General features: G+C 42.6%; 1 protein-coding gene and 1 long non-coding RNA gene across 16 annotated transcripts in view; one reads left to right on the top strand and one right to left on the bottom strand.

Annotated features, from left to right (window-relative positions):
• The window catches only part of dlg1b (discs large MAGUK scaffold protein 1b), a 144,701-nt gene that overhangs the window by 37,596 nt on the left and 85,465 nt on the right, over positions 1-21,640 (top strand). For all 15 annotated transcript variants that reach the window (XR_009708754.1, XM_061242025.1, XM_061242023.1 and 12 more), the window contains one exon: positions 19,830-19,994. Coding sequence is in view for 14 of the 15 variants with exons in the window: in XM_061242025.1 (XP_061098009.1) it covers positions 19,830-19,994 (165 nt within the window). In the remaining variant the exon portion in view is untranslated. The remainder of the gene's footprint in view (positions 1-19,829; positions 19,995-21,640) is intronic.
• Positions 329-12,141, bottom strand: LOC133128471 (uncharacterized). Its single transcript, XR_009708755.1, has 3 exons — positions 12,071-12,141; positions 4,501-4,587; positions 329-1,764 (listed from the first exon to the last, which is right to left on the bottom strand). It is a non-coding gene; the product is annotated as an uncharacterized LOC133128471 (long non-coding RNA).

Here is a 21,640-nt window from a genome sequence, read left to right as displayed (position 1 = left end):
TGACTGTTTGTAGAGGTGCGTTGAACCATTCTGGGTCTGGAAGTTGAGCATAGATGTTATTTTCTATACAGCTGGAACCTGCTGTAGTTTGAGTGAAGCTTTGTTGTTGATTGGCGACTGCATAAAAAAAGTCTTCCGACAACTTCGCTACATTTTCTGCTGGTCTGTTGTCTCTAAAATTTCTAATTTGATTTCCTTTGATAGCTCACTTCTCTGCTGTAGCCATCTTCCTCCATAACTAGCTGATGTTCAAACACCACCAAACCTAGCTAATTAATGACATAATCTGCTTCCATTATTAAAAAAAGCACACTTTGGACAAGGCATGTTTCCCAGCAATATTTGCATCCCAGAAAAGAGGACAATTCTAATTTCAAAGGCAGTAACCTACCACAATAGGCTACAGTCTCTGCACATTTTACATATACGTAGGCTATTCTCCATTCCTTTAAAAGCTGATGAAGCCGAAAGATTTGTTGTATTGATAGTAGACAACTTCCCAACACATTCTTTGATATAGAATTATTTTGTGCCGTGTTCACATTTGAAAGTTGGGTAATGAAAGTGACTACAGTTTACCTTTAATCTTTATGTAATTTGGAAAAGGGTTTGTTGTGGTTTCCCTTTCATGGACTGTCTGATCGATTTGAGCAATCACTGCTTTGTTGTTTCCATCTTGTTCCTTCTAGCCAGATTTCTTTTGATTGAAGTGCTGTCAATCAACTCACTGTCAGACATGCTCATTATCCTGGACGCATTCTGTTCCTGTGTGTTCATTAGAGGCTGTGAGCAATACGACACCTGCTGAGCTCCTTCATAAAGGATGACAGCGGTAACCAGAGAAAAAAAAAATTCTTACAGCCAACCGCTCACAACCCTGCATGTGCTCTCCTAAACAACGGGAATGATCGGGGTGCACTACTGGTCAGCACACACAATTAACTTGGTCAGGGTTGGCTGGTCAACACTGCTGGTTAGCATTATCAGCCAGGGCTGACAGAGAGCACGTTTTATCAGCTCAGTCAGTCGGGGGTTCATGGTTAGTGCCATCTCTCAAGGCTGTGACACTGGATTTGGAGAAGCTAGTGGATCGGAGCATTTCTGAGAAAGAGGAAGCAGAAATGCATGGCTCAGGAGAGAAGATAACATTAGCATAGCAATAGCAGGTCTCATCTCATTTACCAATGTGCCCGTGGTAATGGTGATTTAACATTGAGGCTACAGCATTATAAGCACAGCAGACTTATACGTGTACACATAATTTTGTGTAGCTGGAACGCTGTCTCGGTTAGTTACAGGGACAAATTGCCGTGCACTTTCTGTGTTCTACACTGTCTGTCAGCGTGTGTGCTCTGAGCTCTTTGCCAGGGTTTCCCCTTGCTGACTGCTCACATTATGGTAATGAAGACAGGCTCGTGAACGGAGGGTAATTCGGGTCAGGCCATGTTCTTTTGGGAACGCGACCGAGGCGAACCGCTGAGGTGCGAGCCTGGCATGCGCTGTCCCCGGGGGGGTGGGGGGGAGCCGTCGTGGGGGGTGGCGCACGTCGCCGGGGCGACAGGGCCGCCCACACGTGCCATCCCTGCAGGAGCCCCGTGTCCCTCTGCACTCAGGCGGCTGAGCATGCCGATGATGTAACCGCTCCTCTGGCTCCGATGATTTACAGTGGCAGGGAGAGGAGGGGAGGGGGGGGCTGGGACGGGTTGGGACGTCGCATAGCTCCTCCTCGAGGGCCAGGCAGCCGATTCAGAAAACTGAGAAAACCTTCGAAAAAACCATAAAGCCAGAATGTTTTAATCTGGGGAAGAAAAAAAAAATCCATGAATTCCCTGTGTTCTGAAAACGTCTCTATGGGTCTTTGAGGTTTGTATGTGGTTTGCAGTTCTTTGTAATAGATTTTTCACCAACACAGATAAAATGGGGAGGTGGTTTTCTTTCGGTTCTAATTGCTGCAGAATGAAACTCCAACAGTCAGTCTGATTACCGTTTCTTATGCAAAAGAGTGCCTAACAAAAAGTCACTCTCCCTCTAGCAAATTCATGTGGAACTTTCCGCAACCGCCCCCCGCCCCCTCTGACCCTCCACTGGCTTTTAAACCGATGAAAAACTACACGCTCAGGCCCACTGCTGTGTTTCCTCAGTCCACTGCTGCATGCTATGCTAAAGCTTTCAGTCATCTGTCTGCCAGAGCACACTCAGGAGCTTGTCCATTCCCCTTCACATCCCTTCTCATATGTCGGCGAATGAAGTAGTGAAGTGTTCATTCCCTCCGACCCCTACCTGATCATCCCCAGATGAAGGGGTTGCAGTGGTCACATCAGTCGTTTGGGCATTCTGTGTCAACCCTCATCTGACCCCGCCCCCCCTGCCAACACCCCTTACCTTCTATCTCCCTTGGTAAACATGCTGCAAAAGTGAGGAAAATGCACTCTGCTTTCCTCCTCCATCTTTGTTGTTATCTGCATTACACTCCTACATTAGTCTGCCTTATGTCCTTCATCCATACTGCATCTGTCTTTTCCACTCTGCTGCATTCTGCCCTTGCATCTGGATTCCAGCTGGCCTCTCTTTATTCCACCATGAATTATCCCCCTGCATCTCTGTATCACACCCTGTATTATCCCCCTACATCTCTACTCCACTCTACATTATCCCCCTGCATCTCTGTATTCCACTCCACATCATCTCTCTGCATCTCCCTAGTCTACCCTGCAGCATCGCCCCATGTCTCAATACCCTGAGTGCTCTGTAGTTTTTTTTTCTTTTCTTTTTTTTTTGTCCCCTGTGATGCGGAGTTCCCTCGCAGGGAAAACGTTCAGTCGATCTCTTGCGGTCCATGTGATCAGCCCCACGCTGAAACACAGTAGCTCCTCCCCCCTCAGCTCCCCATGAGACCAACCCCCCCACCACCCGCCCCATTCCCATTCCCATTCCCATTCCCATTCCCAGCTTTCGCTCTTGCCGGCCATTCCGGAGTGTTCCCCCTCGACAGTCGCTATGGCTGCGCCTCCTCCGCAGACGGAGCAGCAGTGACGGACCGGTATCGCTCCCGAGTCCGGCCAGAGGTGCGATCTCTGCCCTCTCCCCCCCCCCCCCCCCCCGACGCGAGGGGCCGCTCCGTCCCCCCCCCTGCATCCACCGGCATGGCAGCTCCCCAGCTTCCCCGGAGACGCCTCTCCGTCTGCCGCTGATCCTCCCCCTGCTCGCGAGGAGGAGGTGCCGGAGGTCTCCTCCGACCAGAGAGGGGACCGGAGCGCCGGATGAAGGCAGCGCGCTCCGCCGCTCGTTCGCCCCCCCCTTCCCCCCCGCCGCGCTCTGAGCCGGGGAATGAGGGTGGATGCCGAGAGCAGGCGGCAGGCGGAATCGTTCCTCCTCCGGAGGCTCGCTCGCTGAACGTCTGAGGTGCCCGCGCTCCGAGACCATGTCTCCCAGCATCAAGAACTCGGATTGCTTCTCGCCGATGCTGTGCCACTGCAAAGTAGCCTGCACAAACAGCACCATCTCTCTCATGTTCGGATGCAAGGTGGGTGAGAGTGCATTTCGTCCCCCCACTCCCCACTCCCCACTGCCTCTCTCTCGAATAATCTGCTGAAGGGAAGCCACAGATGCAGGTCTAGTGTTTACTGTTCTGTTCCAGGGAACCCGGACAGGTCTGTGCTGACTGAGAACTTTTTTTTCCCAGCTAAAGGTAGCTAATTGTTGGCTGAGAGATACTGTCGGTGCAAGTACTTGTTTATATAAGACAGCTGTCATGTTCTCAGTAATGCATGATAAATCCGGAGGACGTGTTTGGTGCACGCAAGATTTAAAGCACTGCCGTTCTTGATTAATTAATGTCCGAGATGTGCTGCTGATTCTTCAGCTGAGAAGTTTCTCAGGTTTAAATCCTGACGTATTGCCAGAATTAACAGGACTTTATAGCCGCTTTGCTTCAGCCACTGATTTAGTCTTTCACTTGAATTCTCCTCCTGGGTTTATGCATTATTATTGTATTTTAAATTTCTTTCAAAAAACTGTTATCATTAATCTTTTGAAATATGGCTCTGTCTGTTGTGCAGCTATTTGTTTCAGACCTTATATGCCAAGAAAAGCAAGTCATTCCAGCTGATCCATTTTGTCCTCAAAAGTTGGCAGTATCCTGGTTTTAATCACTGATTCTTATTGCCTGTGAGAGCCTTGATTTAATTGCAGAGTAAATTAGTATAATTGAGTGTAAAATTAATGACAAGTTGTTAGTAAGTTATGTAATAGAGGGTGGGGTTGGTATCCGTATTCCTATACAGACCATATTATTTGGACATGAATATGGTCACTCTGCAATTAGTCAGTATTACCCACAGTGTATATTACCTTAACCATCTGTGAATTTGAACATCATTTTTTGCTATTTGCATTCAAAAAGCTGAGGCCTTTGCAAAAAAAATGGAACAGTGCACTTGTCCGATTTCTGCCTCCAGCATCAAATCTTCTGAAGGGGTGTTGATTGTTCTCTGTACGTACCCATGGTGTAAACCCGTAGTTTATGGCTGTTCTTGTACTGCACTGCGGTCCCGTGATACTGTATTCCATTCTTTTTCTTACACCCATCTGTAGTGAGAAGGATGACAAAAAATACAACTTGAACAATCGTTTCATCTTAAGTTTTAAGTGACTGTCGTTAAGATCGTAGCTCATTTAACATCATCTGCTTTTGGCGGTCAGCTTGAGGTGCCATAGATCCACAGATTCATAGATTCTCGAGGGCTGTCACTTTTTTGTTTGATAGTTTTTTGTTTGATCTCAGGAAAATTAAACATTTTAATATTGTTGCCTAGGTAAAATAAGAACCCCAGTTGTGCTCTGTGCTCTGTGCTCTGTGCTCTTCCGCCTAGCATTGGATATCAAAGACACCAGTAAACAACAAGCCATGTTATTGTTTTGTCTGGAGGGTATATTGTTGGGCAGCTTGACCCACACATGAACTTTGTTTTTAGGCTGCCTCCTGTGTAGCCTGTAGCGTGTATATTCAAAATGGGGGAGCCAAGAAAAATCGTAACTCTGGCACACATTTGGAAATATGCAACTGCCCTACTTACCCTCTAAACCGTTTTTTTCCCCATCTAAATGAGATCAGTCAGTTCAAGTTTAGTTTAAGTCAGCGATGCCATTGTTGTGAATTAATGATGGTCTTGTGCCTTTTTTCCCCGTTTGAGCAACAGTTGATCGACCAAGTCATTTGATTGCTGTAAAATGACATCATTAGCATTGTTATGATCTTTCCTGACTTTTAGTTCAATGAAATTGCAAGAGTGCCGACTTTTCATTATTTCTTCTTAGCGCATAACGCATCTAACCTATTTTGCTACTGGTTTTATTAGGAAACTAACACTGGCCCATAACAATTGCTGTCAGGTCCATAAATATTGGGACATCGACACAATTATCCTCTTTTTGGCTCTATACACCACCACAATGGATTTGAAATGAAACGAACAAGATATGCTTTAACTGCAGACTTTCAGCTTTAATTTATTAAATCAGGTGAACGGTGTAGGAATTATAACAGTTTGTATATGTGCCTCCCACTTTTTAAGGGACCAAAAGTAATGGGACAAACTAACAATCATTAATATATTTAACTGATTATTGATGTTTTTTTTCAAACAAATACAAGTGTATCCGTGTCTTCCATTGTAGTGGTCGACAGCAAAAAGTGGCAGTACGCAGGGGCGCAGAGCACATGGGTCTCAAAGGGAATAAAAAGTGCTCATTTAATTGGCTATCACTGAATCCAGCTGGAACACAACCACTGATAATATATTCAGCCTAATCCAGCCATTTTCCACCTGAGCCACATGCTGTGAGCTGTCCACCATTGATTCTAGAAAGTAGATGCCTTTTGTTTCCCCAACATTTAAAATTTGATGGGCATAAGTTAAGTCAAGAAAAGATATACCAATTGAGCGAAGGCACTGTTTATCTGTACAAAAATGCATGCGTCTCTGGTGACATTGGTGACTGATGCTGCGGAAGTGTTGCTAAAAAAGGAGCTTCTATAGACACTGTACCCTTTAGGGCTGGCTTCATAAGAGTGCCTGTGTCCCTTTAAATGAATAAATAAATAAATAAAAAACATTTCTAGGAATTGACCTGTCCAGGGTGTATTCCTGCCTTTCGCCCAATTTATGCTGGGATAGGCTCCAGCCCCCCTGTTCCGGATAAGCGGGTTAAGATAATGGATGGATGGATAGCATTTCTAGGAATGTCATCATTGGATACTGTGTTTTAAAGATGAAAGCAATTCCTTATTAAAAAGCTACCAAATATGGTGATTGTCTAATATGTATTTTCCTTTATGCCATTTTAACTCATAGAACTGGTTTTATTACTTAATTTGACATAAAGCTTATCTTGACATAAAATTTCATGGAGTCATTTTAATTTTAGTATGGTATCCCTTGTCTTCGACTTGGAAAGAAACCCATTTGCCCTGTTTATAACACACCTTTGTACAGTCAGTTGATGTGGAGATGGATATGGGTAAGTCTCAAGCCAAGATTCATGTGGACACACCTTCTATTCAATGAGTCTAAGTGGTAAATCGAGCCAGGATTGGGCAGCACCATTCAGATTCAGATCTGATCACTCATTAGTGTTAAAAAACTGAGTTTGTAACCGATGCAACACCGGATGATCGGTATGTGAAATTGATAGGAATTGATAGGAAATTGATGGCTTTGAGCCCAGTTGGATTAAGGGCATGCAGGTGGTGTCACAGGAGCAGTGCTCCCTCGATCAGAGTCCTCGCTTATACTTCTCTGTCGATGTTTATCATCATAAGTTGAAGACTGGACTTCTGATTTATCAGTACCATTTTTTATGGTAACTGGTCGATGCTGCGCATTCCACTGTGATGCGTTTGTGCATGTGCTGTGTGTCTGCCTGCAGCTCCGTGCTTAATTCAGCGGGATTTAAAGGATCTTAATGGCAAGCGTGTCAGAGATCGAGTCTGTGATTGCAGTGTGATTAATCATGCTCTAACAGTGCCTGTTAATCTGTTTGACCAGGAGAAACTTTGCTTAAACCATGGTCAGACAGTCTCAATTTAATTTTCATTTGCTTTATTGGCAGGACAACTACACTTATATTGCCAAAGCAATACAATATAATCCTGTACATAGAAACACGCGGAAATATGGAAATCAAATATATAACATGCATGAACACTTACAACACAAGCTTGAACACTTAAACTGAAAACATATTTTAAGTATCTTTAATATTAATAAGATATCTCATATTAAGATATATCTTTCTCTCTCTCTCTCTCTCTCTGCATCTTTCTGTCTGTTTTGTGTGTGTATGTGTGTATGTGGGAGAATCCTGCTCATATTGCTTCCTGGTGTGCATCAGAATTAGTCAATGTGTGAATCACACTGTGAATGCATGAACTAGGAGCATGAAGAGGTGCTGGAGGAAGAATTCAAGCTGAATCTAAATGTCAATAAAATGATATTGAATCGGAATTATACATCATGTTCAAATCAAAGTTCTAGAAGATGATAACCTTCTTTATTGAATAATAATTATAGAAATTGCATGCATTTAAAGCATTAAACTGATTCTACCTAAATGAAGAAACACTCCAGCACCACTTTGGCGTATATTGCCTAATATTGCCACTAAACGTGTTTACCATGACAAGATATGTGCCAGTGTCAGACACTGTGCTAGTTTTCATTTTGTATGAAGAAAATAGTTTGTGAATGGGAATTTGAGTCTACCAGCTGTCCCAAGATTTGTTGTGAATTGGATCATTTTGGTTCTTGGCTTCAAGCAAAATAACTCAAGTGTTTACAGAAACATTTCACGGAAAGTGAGAAACATTTATATTTTATGTCTCTGACCAATTTATTTTATTCACACGCTTCTAAATTTTTATATACAGTATACACTCTGTGAGCACTTTATTAGGTTTTTTTATACTTATTTTTTAGACTTCTAGTGCTGTAACCTATCCACTTAGTTATGATCCGTTGTGTGTTCAGAGATGCTCTTCTGCATACCAATGTTGTAATGTGTGGTTATTTGCATTACTCTCGCCTTCCTGTCAGCTTTTGTCAGCAGTTTCTGAGATACTCAAACCACCAACAATCATTCCACAGTCAAAGTCATTTAGATCACATTTTTTCCCCATTCAGATGGTTGATGTGATCATTAACTGAAGCTCCTGACCTGTATCTACAAATTGCATAATGTGTAGCCCAAGACTAGTTTGGTGTTTAAAAATGTTGGCGTGAAATTGCGAACAGGTAGTTTCAACAGCAGTTTTTAAAAAATGGTATTACAACCAGAAATTACGGATAAGAAGTTGCAAATAAGAAACCGTGTTTTAAGCCGTGTTTAAAACCTTGAATTTTTAACCAAGATAAAAAACGCACTCCGCAGAGGCAACCACCCTCGGTGGTTCTTCGCCTCTGCATTGTGCATCAAAACCATGTAATGACCACCTCGTCGTGGATTATTCCTTACTTTTAATAGCTACATTACTTAATGCAAATTAATTAACCTTATTGCAAAGTGTGACCGGGTCATCAGTTAATACTATATTCAACAGTCAAACGGCAGAAAAGCAGAAAGCAGAAAGCAGAAACACAAGGCGTAACAAAAATGTATCCACCAGCTTGTTGTCTCCAGTTTCACCTTCTAGTCCAATGGCAAACTGAAGCGGGATTCATTGGTTTGCATGTGTCCCAGGAACGCACCTCTTCATACTGCCTGTACCCAGCAGGGCCTGGCGAGAGGTTGGTGACTCACTTTTAGGACTTGCAGCAGAGGGGAGTCAAACACGTAATAGTTTTGGATTAAAATCCTTTTCTATGCTTCACTGAGCTTGTTTGGTCTTTGTCTGGCCTGGTCTATTGGAACCTATGAAAGTGCAAACCCCTCCTTCTGGTCCTCTTGGTCAGTTCAATTTCACCAGGCAAGCTCAATTGAGCACAGAAAAGTATTTGAATCCAAAATAATTTTGTATATGACCCAGGTCTGACTTGCAGCTAGAGCTCAGAGTGCATTGGGGCAGACTTTAGGTACTCCCCAGCAACAAGGGTATGGAGACAGGAGAAGAGGTGGGCGAACCGAATGAAGGCTTCCAGCAGGTGTTGATGACACGGCTTTGCTGGTGTTCTATGATTGCTGTAGCAAATCCACTAAGCTCCTTGTGCACAATTTTGTGAGGGCAGATTAACTTTTAACAGATGGAGAACTGAGTGACTAGAATGAGTGTGGCCTTGAACAGTGGGTTTCAGGTCACAACAACAGGCCTTGGACACAAGAGTTCAGGTCATACAGGCCATGGACATGATGGTACAGCTCTCAACAGGGTGGAAGACACAGGACTTAAAGAAACCCACTTTGGCTGATACTTCAGGCTGTGATAATCGAGAGCAACAGCTTTACTTGAATATTTGGATTCTGTCTGGATTGTGAGTCTCAAGCTGAATAAACAAGACTTAATTTGATAGCCTTGCACAATAGATGATAATTTAAACAGTCCATTGTGATTTACAGCCGAGAATAACTAATCAGCTCAAATTTCTCAATGTTTTGTTTGGAGAGCACAAAGAGAATCTACCCCAGGCCACTATTAGGAGGCAGTAAACATCTTGCATAATTAGACAAAACATTTTTTTTTTTATATTTTAAAATTAACTAAAAAATAAAAAAAGTGCTGACTAAAATGTTTATGCACAGCCAAATGTTTCATTTGCACCAACACATAATTTTGTGCTTTTCAGAAATCTCCCTCTGTGCTTCTGGAAAGTGGGAAGCAAATGTAGTCAGGCAAAGGCTGATGTGTTTGGTCGTGAATCTGCCTGGTGGGTAAGGGGGTTAAAGTAAATGAGTAGATTTCATGGCCATTGTTTTCACTGGTTACGTGTAGCCAGTGCAGCTTGTTTACTGCAGGCCTCCCCTCCCCCACCACAGCTTCTCGTTGGGAAATTGATTTGATGACAGATGTAAAATGGGGGGTGGGAGACACATTTGGCGCTCTTTGCATTTTAATGCATCCAAAAAGCTATATAGGATGTGTAAAGAAAATGTGCTTCGGAAGGAGTGCACCCTTGTCAAATGAAGAGTGAGGCAAAGAACTCTGGCCGCTCGGGGTGTGACCTCTGTTTTATATCAGATTGCAGCATTTCTTCTTGCCATTATTAAATCAGTGTATCATCCCTGAAGAGTAGCGGACATTCTGAGGTGTCAACTGATGGTTTTAGATTAGTAATTAAACAATCCACATATGGTTAATGTGTTCAGAATTTATTAAAGGGTATGTTTTTATATTTTTTTTGTAGAAATTACAAACACTTTTTAGATATAGTGCCCCCATTTCAGGACCAGGGTTGTGCCAAACCTTAGACCCAACAGTTTGGAAGCAAGTAAGAGCACTGGTGAGCTCAGTAATCACAAAAGCCTGGTAAGCTAAGCCTGGAAGACCCCTACATTTGATGACCGAAGAATTCTCACCATGATAAAGAAAAACCTCCAAACCTCCAACTCCAATCCAAACAAAGGATTTTAATCCAAAACTATTACGTTTTTGACTCCCCTCTGCTGCAAGTCCTAAAAGTGAGTCACCAACCTCTCGCCAGGCCCTGCTGGGTACAGGCAGTATGAAGAGGTGTGTTCCTGGGACACCATTTTTTAAAAACTGCTGTTGAAACTACCTGTTCGCAATTTCACGCCAACATTTTTAAACACCAAACTCATCTTGGGCTACACATTATGCAATTAACTAACTTAGTCAGCTTCTCCATTTTGTGCTGGTGATAGCCAAAAAAAGAAAAGATAGCTCATTGAGAGTTGTCTGTTTACGAACAACCATTTACGGACATCACTTATATATCTACAATAGTAACAATAGCAATCTACCAAAACATTAGAGAGCTTACGGCTATTAGCTCCTATCTTGATGTAACATTACTGTACTTCACAAAACCATTCACAGTTATATCAGATGCCATTTCACAATTTTTAAATTCAAATCACTTTACTGGTATGACAAAGTCATGGTTTATAAAAAAGTAAATAAAAAGAATGCCTGTTTAACTCGTATCACACTGCTGGCTTTTTGTCTCTTCTTGGCAAACTGCAGGCAGTGTATTAATTGAGAATGGTGATTAGGCTTTACCGGGACTACCTGCCAAAGATTGAATGATTATACAAAAATAATCACCACCTAGCCTCCAATTATAATCGAGTATTCACCAAGACTGATGTATAACATGAATTAATGATGGCAAAATACATTAATTCAGCATGAAATTTACCTTTCATTAGTTGATGCATTTGACTAAAATATTTGTTACATGATATTTAAACATTAGCAAACCACAGGATGAGCTTCTACTTAGTTAGTCGTTAACAAATACATTAGCTGACTTTTTCATTACAAAATGAATTTGCAATAACTAATTGGTAGTCATAGTTGTTAACATTATTAATTATGTACAATTACCTTAACAGAGCTGTACAGATTCCCAACAACTCCCATTAGTTCATGCCAATTCAAAGAGCCTTGCTGTAAAGTGTTACTGATGACCCTACATCATAAAATCCTCTAATACATTACTTTTGTGTTTCTTGGGAAACCACACTGTTAATACAACAATGTCTGGAGGAGTTTACCATTTTGAAATCTACCAACAGCTGTAGACACAATGATGCCAGTCTGGTAAAATGTTTTGTCATTTAGTTGTGGTCTCTTAAAGACAGACACTGTTTGAGAACCAGCCCAGTAATGGGCATGAAGAATGTAAACCTTTTGGTCTTGACCTCTTTTTAAACCCCTGTCTACAGCTTGGTTGTGAAGCCACTGGATAAAAGAAAACTTGTTCAGTAGGACTGCATATAGCGTTCATAACCGGAGGTTATACTTAAAATGCGAGTGGCAGGCCACAGGCCTGCGGCATACTGCCTGGTGAGGTCTCTCATGTGACATTTGGTTATATAAAGGTTTACATTTTTTCAACTCTGTGTTTTCCTATAAAGAAACAGTAATTACTTGCTTTTAAATGTAATTGTTGCTCACTGTGCAAGCCTGTCGGTCTCTTGTTCTTTGCTGCAGTCCCTCCCTTGCTTGACTGTGTGCGTAGTTGCGGGCACATGGAGGTGACTCCGCTGTATGAATGCTACAGGACCTATCCCCCCCTTCCCCCCGGCACCGCCCATCCACGCGGCTCTCATGTGACTCCCAACGGCCACATGTGCCAATGCGTTCATTCGGTGAAATGGAAATGGACTCATTGCCAAAGCATAAGTGGTGACGTGGATCTGAGTTTGCGCACATGCCACATGCCTCAACCCGGCGATGACCCACGCGTGTGTAGGCGGTGTGAGTGCATATTTCACTTCATGCCGTGACGAGTGCTGAGGCCGCATGTCTTGGGTGCCGTGAGTTAAAGCACAGACAAAGAATATCGCTAATCCTAATTTGCACACGTTCCTGATGTCAAATGCTTTGCATTTTGAGAGTTGAGTCTGAGCATCAAGTCTGGGCTTTAATGCCCCACAAGGGTTTCTGGCCTGGCGTGTTGGTCCATGTATTCCCAATTTCAGTGTGAAATGCCTCCTTTCTGAACCTGAAGAGACTATGTCTTTCTGCCTGACTTATTGTAGTGTCATATGTGAATGTAATATTTTTCTACCATTGTCTTTTTCAAGATCATGTGTGAAAATGAGGATGAGCAGAAATTGAAAACTGATCCCTCCAAATACAAGCTATTGTATAAATATCATGTAACAAATAGGTTAGTTGATCACAAATTAACTAATGCAAAGTTGATTTCATGCTTAATGTGTTTGTCCATTATTAATTCATATTAACAACTACAACATTAGTTTATGCCAATTCATAAACCTTATTGTAAAGTGTGACTCTTTTTATAATATGTGGCGCTGTGCAAATTAGGTATTTGTGAGGTGAGAACCAACATATTGTGTGTGAATTAGCTGTGGGTCCCCTTTAAGAGTTCACAATAAATTGTTTTCTGCTCACCTATCATTTTAGGATTAGGAATGGAACATTTAAAAGATAAAGTGAATAGACTGTAATTTCCTGTGTGAGTCCATTCACAGCCTTCCCTACAAATCCTTTATTCTTTTCTTTAACAACATCTCAGTAGTGCACCTACTGTTGCATGACAAATTGACTGCAAATCGGAGAACCCTCTCGCTGCCTACATAGACATGGGCTGGCATGTGGCCAGCACTTGAGACAGGGTTTGATAGTTTGTTGATGGTTTCAAAAAGGAAACTTCCTTAGTTGAGTAAATTTAAGAATTACCAGCACATTGTGTTTTTTCTCACAGCATGAGCAAAATAAATTCCTTTTGATGTGCAGAGCTGGCAGGACACATTCAATGTTTGTTTGTTGATAAAGTGAGTTAATACATTAGTTTACATTAGTACAACACAGTTTTAAAAAACAATTTCAAAGTCCATAGTTAGCCATATGGGATAACAACCTGGTTGCTGGCTGGTGTGGCAGACTTGGGTCGGGAATGATTTTCTTTATTTCAGATGTTTTAAGTGATACCAATTCCAGGACTTTTACCAGAAAATCTCATCCCTAACCCATCCAGTCCTGGTCATTGAGAGCTACAGGGTCTGCTGCTTTTTGCTGTTACTCTGCACTTAATCAATTCGAGCAGTTGATTACACATGAACTCACCTCACCTTGTTACTTGGGTCTCAACAGGGTGCTGATTTTAAGGTGAGAATGAAAACCAGCAGACACAGTACCTCTCCTGGACCAGGGTTGGAAACCACTGCCCTAAGCCATTGGAATGATCCCGACTTTGTGGCTCTTGTGTTATATCACTCTTCCTTAGCTTTGTTGCGTCTTTTAGAGGTGTGTTTTCTAACATGCAAGTTTGACAGGGCCGTACAGGTCCATGAATTTTGTTAATGTTTTTGAAAGACTGATGCAATGAACAGCTCCCCCCTTCTCTGTGGCTCTTGCCTTTAAGCCGAGATAAAAATTGAATTCTTATGTAACATGACTGAAAAACTTGTTTCAGTTTCAGGACCATTAATATATCCTGCTCTGGAAGAATAAAAATGAGCAGCCGACAGAAAAAGTTTGATTCGATTTTGTGTTTTTTTTTCTTGTCACTGAAGGTTTCTGTTCATAATGGGCTAATAAAACGAATAAAGAAAAGTGGTATTCATGAAGGTGAAGCTGCCATGGTCCCAATTAATTCTGAAAAGGAGGTTCTTTAAGGGCATATCTTCCTCAAACATCACTATCTGTTGGGAGTGGGAGAGTGTGAAAGGGTGATAGAGCTGAGAATGAGATGAAGTGCTCTAGCATACAGTCTGCTCCAGAATTATTGCTGCCTTGAATAAAAATAGAGAAAAAGGCTGCAGTTGCTAATGATCTACATATTATGATCATATATTTTATGTTCAAACATACTGGTTAGCTACAATATACTTTTATTTTAATGCATTTACTTTCATGTTTTTTTTTCTTTTAGTAATCTCCTTTTTTCCTGAAAACCCCCGGTGTCAAAATTATTGCCACCCCTAAAATAAAATCAAACAAAGTGAAATTGGCACAATTCTACTTTCATTGAATTAATCTCATTCTAAAGGAACTGTATTCTTATTCCATCACTTCCATTTTCACTTGAGTATAAAAATGAGGTAACAAGCATGCAAAATCCCTTTGTCAACAATCAGCATGGGAAAAGCTGAAGAACTGGCAATTCAGAAGACACCGATGGTAATTGACCATCACAAGTTGGGTAATGGGTACCAAAAAAAAAAAATACATAAACAGTTAAACATACCACTTTGCATGGTAAGGGCAATAATAAAAATGTGAAAAACATGGAATGCAAGTCCATATTACTCTTAAGGAAGGAAGATGGTGAGAGCGGCCATCATTACCCAAGAATTGCAGTTTAGGAATTGCAAAGACTAGTTGTGTCTTGGGTCTTTGGAAGGGTGGTACACGACACACGACTTACTGAGCACAATAGACAAAACCAAGCATCTTGAGTTTGCCAAACCTCATTGAAAAAAATGTAATGCATACCAGCACCTCATACCTACTGTCACCTCATACCTACTGAGGTGGGTCATTGATGTTTTTGAGATGGTTTGCTGCCAGTAGTCCAGGGGCACCATTTAAGATCAATGGCGCAATTAATTCAACAAAGTACCAGGAAACCTTGGAAGAAAATGTGCCTCTGCTGGTCATAGGTACATTGTTCAGCAGGACAGTGACTCCAAGCATACATCAAGATCCACACAAAAATCTTCTGAAAGGTTCTGCATCGAGGGTAAAATTAAATTCTTCCAATTGTGTTATCCATTCATGGATTTTATTTATCTCAACATATTTTATTCTGAAAGGGCTAATCTCTTTCCAGTGTTTCTGAGCCAGGGTTCATGAAGGCTGGTCCTAAAGACCCACTGTGACCGATCTGTGATCAGTGTGACTGACTGGAGCATGGTGTGAGACTATAGGGAATGGTCTCCATGGCTGATCGGAGACTGTTGTGAAAGACTGGAGTAGAGTGTGAGCCTGAAGCGGGATGGTTCCTGGCTGATCTGAGATCAGTGGGAAAGACTGGAGAAGGATGTGTGAATCCCAGTGGGACCGAGTTGCTTTTCTCTGCTTAATCACACCAGCGATTCATTATTGTAGCAGGAGACACAAGGGAAGTGGATGATTCACATCCATCTGCAATTCACTGAGTCAGAAGGACATGCAGTGTTTGTGAGCTCAGTTGAATTCACCCTGCCAGTGGGGGTCGGCTCTCTTAAAATTTTTTATTTGAAGGCCCTCTTTGCAAATAAATACAATCTGAAGGTGGAGTAACCCACTTTATTGTTGAGCAGTGCTTCCAATGGGCCTGCAGTCCAGGTTTCATCAGCCACCGGGCCCCATTTCACATTGAGATTCCAGGCTGCTTTATTTCTTGGTGGATTTACATCCATTTTGTGTTGTGTTCCACCTGAGGGGAGCTGTTATTAATCAAATGTACAGCGAGTCTCATTTCTGTTCTTGCAGCCTGGACCTGTATTTATTGGTATCTGGGCGGTAGAACAACAAACAGGCAACATTTTGACAAGACCATCAGTCTTTTTAAATGTAAAGTTTACAGCACAGTCAACTGTGGGTGATAGGACAGTGGATTATTCATTGAGTGATGCATTATTAACTGTAGGTTAAAGGTTAAGGAATTGCAAAGACGTATCCCCTCATGCAGAAAATGCAGTACACCTTTCAGAGGCCAACACTGGAAACGCTGCGTTTCTCTGCCCTTTCCCTCAATGACAGCTGTTATCGTTTTCTGTCCAGCCTCATTCATTAATTATGTCTGCAGTGAATGGACTATGTAAAGCGTTTTTGCATTGATTCAGCCAATCTCTACACTTGTTGTGAATGAGCCAGCTGCGCTTTGTCATAATGTGAAGTCCGTATGGGGAGGGGGGAAGGGAGTAGTGGAACCTTCCGGCATTATGTGAGCCAGTCAACGCACGATACAGTAATACAGCAAACAGGCTTACTTTGTGCATGTTCGTGCCAGGTGGGCACGCTAGTACCCAGTCTCATCTACCATGTTCTACTCTCTGCGTGACCCTGCCGTGACTCCGTGGCACCGGTGAAGAGAACTTGTGATAAGACTCTGGAAGACGGCATGGGTACTTGTGTGCCACCCTCATAGGCTTAACCTTCAACGCTTTCAATGATGGCTGAATTTGATTACCAATTTCCACTTTGCTGTGCTGCAATAGACATCATTGGTATTTCTTTTGTCACCGGCTAGTCGCTTTAATGTGTTGCTGCTATTGTTTTCTTATCTGTGGTCCTGGGCTGGCCATTTATTTACAGGCTGGTCTGTCTAACGGGGAGTGTGCACAAACCCATGTTATCTCCAAAGAACCAATCTTCTCACTTTCCTTATCTCCTTCAGTGTTATTGAATAAATTAGTCTGTCAGCATGTCCAGAAAAAAAACGTATTTCTAAAACCAATGGAGAGCATGGTCTTGATAACCAATGTGACCTTCTTGTATGTGCGGTTTGCCTATGTGTACATGTCTGTGTGTTTGTGTGCGTTTGTTGGTTTTTGTTGACAGAGCATGTATAATGCTGAAAGGAATTCAGAACCTCATGCCTACCAAACTCGGTGTTGATCGCATTATATGGTTTCACTGAGTGAATTAAGATTATGCCTTTCTTGACTGCTCTGTTTTATTATCAGAAGTTAAATGCTTCAGATTTTTATACTTTAAATCCTTGTAAGATTAATGTTGATTTTGCCATTCAGAGTTTCATTATTTTAGAATAATTTCAGAATAGAATCAGCTGTGGGAGAGAGGCGTTGATGCATTGCACAAAGTAGTAGACACTATTGATTGCGTCTAGTAGTATAGACTACTGTAGAGAGTGTGCAATGTTGGCTATATGAATAATGAATGTTGGCAGGTTACTTGAGCTTGTCGTGTTGGTTGTTGCCAAGAAGTTCTCCCTTGGCATACACACTGCACAGAGATCTCCAAATCTTTCTGTTTGCATCCAACAACTGCATAGGGAGTCAGGCAGCAGCTAATAAAGCACTTGCGTGGGGACTTTCTGCCGTAGTGCTATTGCTTCATCACACTAAATGTGTGATATTTACTCCGGCGATAAAGGTAAAGCCCTGTACCAAAGGACACTGAGCCGGTGCCCTACTGTGTTGTTCCAGCTAACGGGCACTTTTCATTCGCCACTATGTGCCCATTAGCTAGAACAACACCAAAACACAAGAGCAAAGAGATAAGACTGTATACACAGTCCCTGGAATTTTGAGCAACCTGCAGAGCACAAGGCAGAATGAACAATATGGTTCCTAATAGAAGACGACAAGGAAGGAGCATTGGGATCTTGCTTGGACCTTTCTGCGTCTGAGGCAGCACTCTCGGATGTACCCTGATGATGAGGCATGAACTTTACCTGAACTTCTCCTGAACACAGCCAGCTTTATAAACAGTGCTCTGTGTATGAAAGTGTTATACTATAGGAAAAGGTGTCCCGTGTGAGATTGATCTCACTGGATTGTGTTGTCATTGACTGTGATAAGCATTTCAATAGAATCCTTATCCCCTCCCCCTGTTGTACTGTAAGTGGTCAGATCATAGTACAAATTAAATGTGGGTGATTCAACTTGATACCAGTCTTGGCGAAGTGAATGTTATATAGCAATGTAACTCTCCTATTGGGTAAGGTACATGACTGGGGTCTGAAATGTTGGTGATTCAATCCTCCCGGGGTAGCCACAAGAAGTTCCACACAGCTGTTGGGCCCTTGAGCAAGACTGGGCTGTTGGCTCAGCTTGCCGCACACAAGCCCAGCTCCAGCGTGAAGGAGAAATGTCCTCCTAAAACCCATGAATACAATTAGTCTCCTCTAGGGGGGCATGAGTATCTGGTCTCTATCCCAAAAACAATATATTCTATTACACTAAAAGAGACATTCAATGAAAATATACATTCAATGGTGTAATGGTGTGGTCTGTTGGTCCTTGTTCAGGAGGAACAGGCCAATCACATTCGAGAAAGAGGCCTTTTGAAAGACGTAGATAGCATCTGCACCTTCCTAACTTTTTGATCTTAGTAGACCGATTGATTCATTGCTTTTTAAGAAGTACAGTTGGCTGTACAACATGTGGTTGAAGCTTCTTTGTTTACATATCGGCTTACTGCTGAAGCAAGCTGGTCCATTGTACTGAGGTACTGTGGGTAATTCAGGGCAGGCCTGGAATTGGATTTAATAATCACCTGGACATCTTGCCCAGGAATCTGAATATTTCCTTTCCCTAATGCTTGTGGAAGATGTCTCGGATGACTGGGGAACAAACAGTATGGATCCAGTTGGCAACAAGTCATCGGCATGTTGGTGGATCCTTGCTAGGGGAAAAAGCAAACCTGCGTCTGCCATTGTTCTGAATTGGGAGTCACAGTAGATAATATTTTAATAAATAATACCAGGAGAGGTATTTTAGCTAAATAAACCGAACGGGTCTCTAGTGCTGTCTTTATGCGTTACAGAGAGGACAGATGATCCAAATCGCCTGAGGGTATCATTCCCTGACATCTTCCATCTTATCAACTTCATTATGGTTCATAACCATTCAAAATAGACTAACTAGCTTGACTAATTAGACTATTTAGTTGATCATAATAATTTGGTTTCACTTTTAACATCCCATTGCAGAAGGGTTGTTAGCGACATTTTATGGGCTTTTGCAAATTCTGTTTGCCACTGGTTTCTTGGCAATTAAATAAAAGTGCAAAAACAGGGTTTTACATCTGTTCTCTGTGCAATAAGCCACAGAGTAGCTTTCTGGTATTTAGAAAATCGCTAATTGTTCATTTCTTATGGAAACTCCTCCAAACTTTCCCTTTCCCCCTTGCGGGGTGAGCCTGGAGAGATTATGACACTCTTGCTGGTATACTCTGACATTCCATAAGATGGAAGACATTGACATTCCTTCATGATGATATACATGGACATTCCGCGTTTTGGTATACACTGACATTCCATGCTGGAGTACATCAACATTCCATATGCTGGTATACACAGATATTCTTTATGCTGGTAAATATGTAGGCTGACATCCTAACATGCTGGTATACACTGCCATTCCTGAGTTCATTCTGCTTGTCCACTCTCCCAACTCCTTTTATGTTCAATTTTGGTCGAGGGGCAACACATTTTAAGTGGAAAAATCTTTTACTGTTCTAAGTTACCTAGGGTAATTTATGTTCGAACAACATCTCTCTTCTCTCTCAGAAATACAGACAGCAAGATGAGGACACGTCACCCCAAGAAAACAGTTCCCCTCAGCTCACCAGTGAGATCCAAGGGCCTGAGCTGGTGCAGGTTTCGGAGAAGAACCTGTCCCAGATCGAGAATGTACACGGCTTCGTCGCACACTCGCATATCTCCCCCATGAAGGTAAGCCCCTCCTCATTGCCCTGTGGCCTATATGTGCATCTCATCTCCAATGTGTTCCCCTGTCAAAACAAACACACTTGTCCACACCCACAGATGGGAATCTGCACCCACAGATGGAAATCTCATGCAGGGTGTGAGTTGGAAGGAGTGCGCTGATATAAACGAGTGCGCTGATATAAACGGGTGCGCTGATATAAACGAGTGCGCTGATATAAACGAGTGCGCTGATATAAACGGAAACGCTGATGCGGCTACAGTCGTCTGCCTCCATCATCCACATTGTTCTGTAGAGGAAAAATAAATATCCTTCTTGAAAGCAACCTAGGAGCAGTTTCCTAACAGGTGGGTTCTGTTTATAAACAACCGTTGACTGTCACTGTGTGCAGCTGAGAGATTGTACATATAGGCGATTTTGACTCTTAAGCAAAATGGAAAAGCTTCCGATATGTAAGCTCATCCGACAACATGAATTCTGGTTTCAGGCGAAGACACAGAGGAGGGTTTGATACGGAATTGCAGTGTCTCTTCTCTGCAGTGAGCAGTTGGGGGACTTATAGTGTTGGAGAAGTCAATGTGCAGTTAAAGTAATTAGAGCTGCGTTGGTGGTTGCCTTCTTCGCTAACCTACCTCTAACTCAGGCTAGTGTCCCCACAGTGTCTTGCTTCTCATTTCTGGTCCTCAGCATGATGGTATTTCTCGTGTTGCATGGAGCTTTTCCCAAACTGACAGAAGGCCTGGACACTACCTTTGTGGCTGGTGGGCTCCTTTATTGATCTACACGGTGGTAACTGTCTGTGAGAAATTGGGTGTTCTTCCTCCTCACCACAGCTGCTTAAGAATCACACTCCCCATTATCTTCTCAGAGTTTTGAGGAGGCTTATCTTCTCGGTTTCATGCACACTTTACCTTGTGGGTTAAACAAGCCCTCAGGCTTTGTTTCAGTCAGAGGAAGACCTTTCATATGTGGCTTTAGCTTGCAGTCCACGTGCACCTATCCAACCTTCGGGGGTAAAAATGCGGCCCCATAAACGGACTTAACCCTCACATACCACGGGGGACGCAAACGGCAATGCTGCATCGCTTTCTGAAGCTGGCCAGTCGGCACTGGCACTGTCTGGGTTCGATTCAAGCGGTGAGGCTCATCCATGTGCCACAGCGTGGTGCCTTAAACTGGAAACATACTTGATTTAAATTACACAAACACATACGTAAGATGGCTGTCACACGTAGAGTATCATGTGGTTATTCAGAGTGTTCTTATTTGTGTGCATCTTCAAAAATTAACGCTACGCCTCCACAAGGTGCAATACCCGTATGAACAGCAGCGGCAGCGTATGTTTTATGCCTAGTGACACGACAGATGCTAGGAAGCCAGGAAGGATGGCAGAATTCCTTGAAGAGAAGCCCTGGTCTGCCGCCTAATGCGTATACCTTTTAAACCTCCGGTCAGACAGAAAGTAAGCGCACGTAAGCATACGTGGTGTTGTTGTTGTCATGTTTCCAGCCTTAACTGAATGAATGAGCCATCCGGCAGCCTCAGAACCCCCAATGTTCTGGGGAAGATTTAGCACCCAGCTTAGAGAAACATCCCTTGAAATGCAGTGATTCAACTGAGTAACCTGTCTCTTTCACAAAGACTAGGAGCA

This window comes from Conger conger, chromosome 5 (assembly GCF_963514075.1).
Source record: "Conger conger chromosome 5, fConCon1.1, whole genome shotgun sequence".
Taxonomy (NCBI): Eukaryota; Metazoa; Chordata; class Actinopteri; order Anguilliformes; family Congridae; genus Conger; species Conger conger.
Note: the sequence above shows the minus strand (reverse complement) of the source record. Positions and strands in the feature narration are given on the sequence as shown.